This window comes from Octodon degus, unplaced genomic scaffold, assembly GCF_000260255.1.
Source record: "Octodon degus isolate 3935 unplaced genomic scaffold, OctDeg1.0 scaffold00027, whole genome shotgun sequence".
NCBI classification, from domain to species: Eukaryota; Metazoa; Chordata; class Mammalia; order Rodentia; family Octodontidae; genus Octodon; species Octodon degus.
In genome coordinates, this window is record NW_004524603.1 from 1,203,538 (window position 1) to 1,207,335 (window position 3,798).

Sequence of the window (3,798 nt, forward strand, 5' to 3'; positions counted from 1 at the left end):
CCTTCGGTTCCCAAAAATGTCTTCAAATGGATCTTCATTACCAAAGAAGTCAAAGGAAAATGGATCCCTTCCACCAAAAAATTCCCTGAAGACATCTTCTGGGTTCCGGAATGTGAACCCAAACTCAAATGGACTGTCAAAGTGACGTCCACCTACACAAACACAAGACAAAAGTTAGTTTTTGAATTCTAAACTTTAAGGCAAAAAAAGATCTAAAAAAAGAACATACATAAATCTGGGGTTCTCTGTGATTCAAAATAAACCCTAATCAAAGCTGTCAGTGTGTGTAGGGGTTCAACCATCAGAAGAGAAGGTCCCAGTTGGCTTCCTTTCATTACAACTTCTCACTATCTCCACATCTTGGTCAACACACATTACATGCATTTTCTTTTTTTTTTTCTTTTTGGGGCAAGGTTTTGCTGTGTAGTGTAGGCTGGCCTTAAACTCACAGAACCCTCCTGTCTCAGCCTCCTGTAAATTAGGATTACAGGCATGCACCGCCACACCCAGCTACATGCACTTTCAATGTCTGTGAAGGCTAAAGAAAACCCGGAGTGTAATTACACACCTTCCACACAGCTGGAACATGAACACATGGGTTCAGAGAAGTATCTGAGAAGCCCACACTGAAGCTAGCAGCACAGGAGTCGATCACTTTAGGGACTTTCCCCAACACACATGTAGTGTGCCCTTCACCCCCAAAGGCTGTTTTACCTCAACGCTGGTCAGTGATGTAGGGCCGAAAGCTCACAGCACCACAGTACAATGAGGACTGTGTATCACATCTGCAGCAGGTCCATCAGCAAACACCTCCCAGTCTAACAAAAGATCTGGTGTGTGTCTTTGGTTTGGTTTGGTTTGGTGGTACCGGGGATTGAACTCAGGCCCTTGCGCTTGCCAGGCAAGTGCTTATTCTACTGAGCTACCTCCCTGGCCCTCCTGGTGTGTTTTGATGGGTTTTTTGGAGACAGGGTCTAAGTAGTTCATGCTGGCATTATAGGAATATGCTACCAACTAAGCTTAACAAAAGGGTTTGAATAGCTATATGAATTTTTGGTTGTTTTGGGGTAGCTTGTATTCTTTTGTTGTTTCATTTTATTTCGATAGTTCTGACTGAACCTAGGGCATTCACAATGAATCACATCCCCAGCTTTTTATTAATTTCTTATTCTGGGGGGGGGGTTGTCTCAATAAATTCCCCAGGCTGGGCCCAAACTTCTAGTCCTTCCAAGTACTGAGGTTTCAGCTGTGCACCACCAAGCCCAGTTTTGTTTTGTTTTGAACATATTTACTATAGGGTCTACAGGATCTCACTACACAGATCAGATTCGTAGTGATCCTGTTTTCAGCCTCCTGGCCAGCCCTTAGCCCAGCTTTTTAATAGCTGCCTAAAAATGTCAATTCCTCCACCCACTACCCAATTCTGCCAACTTTTTAGGCTGCACTTGCATGTAATGCCATATAGTCTGTAGTCTGACCAAGATTCAGTCATTCACAATTCAAAAACAACTTAAATTCAGGTAACTTTGTCAAGACCTTGTATCTTCAAACAGAAAATTCATTCACATACCTCCTCCACCACCATTTAATCCTTCTTTGCCATATTTGTCATAGATGTCCCGTTTTTTAGCTTTAAATTTGGAGGGGAAAAAAAATTTTAACATTTAAATTTGGAAAATAAAAAAAAAAAAAGACAGATATATGCTCTTTTCAAATCCTCAAAATTCAACTGATAAGATGTAAATCAGGGTTCACATTCTCAGAAATTTTAAGGAGTTAGGCTGCCCTTCCTTTTTTTAAAGAGAACAGAAAAGAAACCGTGTATCCTCCTGAAAGGTGATTCAGAAAACTTTTAAAAATCCTCTCTTTAAGAATTATAAATAGTAAATATTCTACTAGCTCATTTCTTTTACTCCACTGCCCAAAACTTTCCATACATTAAAAAATTACATAGTCAAATATAAAACCATTCACACAAAGGAAGTGAACCTTCTTACTACAAAGAACCTTCTTACTGAATTGTGTGGAAACCAGAACAAAGATAGCCCAGGCCTGCAGGCCACTGGCCCTGTGAGTAGCTGAACACATGGCCCAAGTGCCTTACTGCTTGCTGTCCTCGGGCTTAAAACCAGTCCATTTCAGATAACCATAGCCCTGGTGACAACAACTACTCTACATTTAAAGTAAGTCCAACTGTGGCTAGAGGCTATGTGAAAAATATATGCTCCCTGCAAAACTCATACCAGACCCTTTTGGAGTCATTTAAAAGTTCTCTTTCTTGGGCTGGTGAGATGGCTCAGTGGTCTAAAGCACCTACTTAGAACAAGCTTAGCAAAGCACAGGAACCGCGGTTCAATCCCCCAGCACCACATGCCAGCCAGCCCCGCCCCCTGGTGGGCTGAACTGGCCACACACACACACACACACACACACACAAATAAAAATTTAAAGAAAAAAAAAAAGTTCTCTTTCTGCCTTCCGCCACAGCAACCATCAATGGCTGTGGGCCTCAACAAGGGTCACAAGGTGACTAAGAGTGTGAGCAAACCAAGGCACAGCCACCACTGCGGATGTCTCACCACACCCCAAGTTAGTGCAGGACATGATCCAGGAGGTGTGCAGCTTCGCCCCCTACAAGCGGTGTGCCATGGAGCTGCTCAAGAAAAGGGTGGAGGGGGCCAGGGAGGTGGCTCAGTGGAATAAGCGCTTCCCTGCCAAGCACAAGGGCCTGAGTTCAATCCCCGGTTCCACAAAAAAAAAGGAAAAGACAAGGGTGGAGATGCACATCCGCACCAGGAGGAAGGCAGCTGTCAAGAAGGACCGAGCCCCTCTGGAATAAAGCTTTGCAGAAAGTTAAATAAGAAATTATAAAAAAGGACATTCTCTTTCTGGCAGATACACAGTATTAAGTCTAGGGAAGGAGAAAAACAGGGAAAGGAAAAGTTAGAAAAATCAACGTGTTATGTACAGGTATCAACTATCCCAAAATGATAAATATAAGCATCATGTACTGCTAAGGTGAACTGATAAAAATAGCCTCCCTCTGGCGCTTCTCTTTCTTAGGTTAGTGGTCCATGAAATCCCTAAGTCTGCGAACACAGAATCAGTACATTAGGTACTAGGCTGGACACCTGAAATCTCCAACATCATTTCCATCGAGTCCTACCAGCTGTTTTCAGAATATAAACATAGTAATGAAATCAGATGTCCAAGATTCCCTTAGGACACTAGGAGACAGAGGTATGTGGGGCCATCACAGGTAGTAGCCTAAAGGCACCAAGTGCTGGTCACTACTGAGGCCAAGTGACAGATTCAATGAACTCCTCATTCAATGAACTGCTGAAAACACGATAACCTATTACCTGAACACATATAGATAAGACTTCCTGTGGCCAGTGAATCAGTGCCCGCCCTTCCTGGTACCTCTGCCCTGACTCACACCAGCTACTGCCTACTGCAGCCTCAGGAGACAGCAGGAGCTTTCCAGCCTGTGGCACTGTTCCCACTGGGCCCGTGTAATATTCTCTGCACCATGAATCACTGTTCATGGCATGTTCTGAAGTTTAATTTTGAGCAGTATGGTCAATTCTTTTCTCTCTCAAAGTCCTTTGAAGTAAGTAGTAAAGCTCACTCCATGAATAAGGTGCAGTTCCAGACAGAATCATAGCAAGGAAAAGGTCTGAACCAAAAGACATTATTAGGGCTGGTGAGATGGCTCAGTGGTCTAAAGCACCGACTTAGAACAAGCTTAGCAAAGCACAGGGACCACGGTTCAATCCCCCAGCACCACATGCCAGC

General features: G+C 43.5%; 1 protein-coding gene across 1 annotated transcript in view; it reads right to left on the reverse strand.

Moving 5' to 3' along the window:
• Window positions 1-1,679, reverse strand: part of Dnajb6 (DnaJ heat shock protein family (Hsp40) member B6) — a 34,706-nt gene extending 33,027 nt beyond the window's left edge. The window contains exons 1-2 of the mRNA XM_023712737.1: window positions 1,571-1,679; window positions 19-152 (exon numbers count right to left, since the gene is read on the reverse strand). Of these exons, the coding sequence (XP_023568505.1) occupies window positions 19-152; window positions 1,571-1,664 (228 nt within the window). The 5' untranslated portion in view covers window positions 1,665-1,679. The remainder of the gene's footprint in view (window positions 1-18; window positions 153-1,570) is intronic.
• Window positions 1,680-3,798: the final 2,119 nt, after the last annotated feature.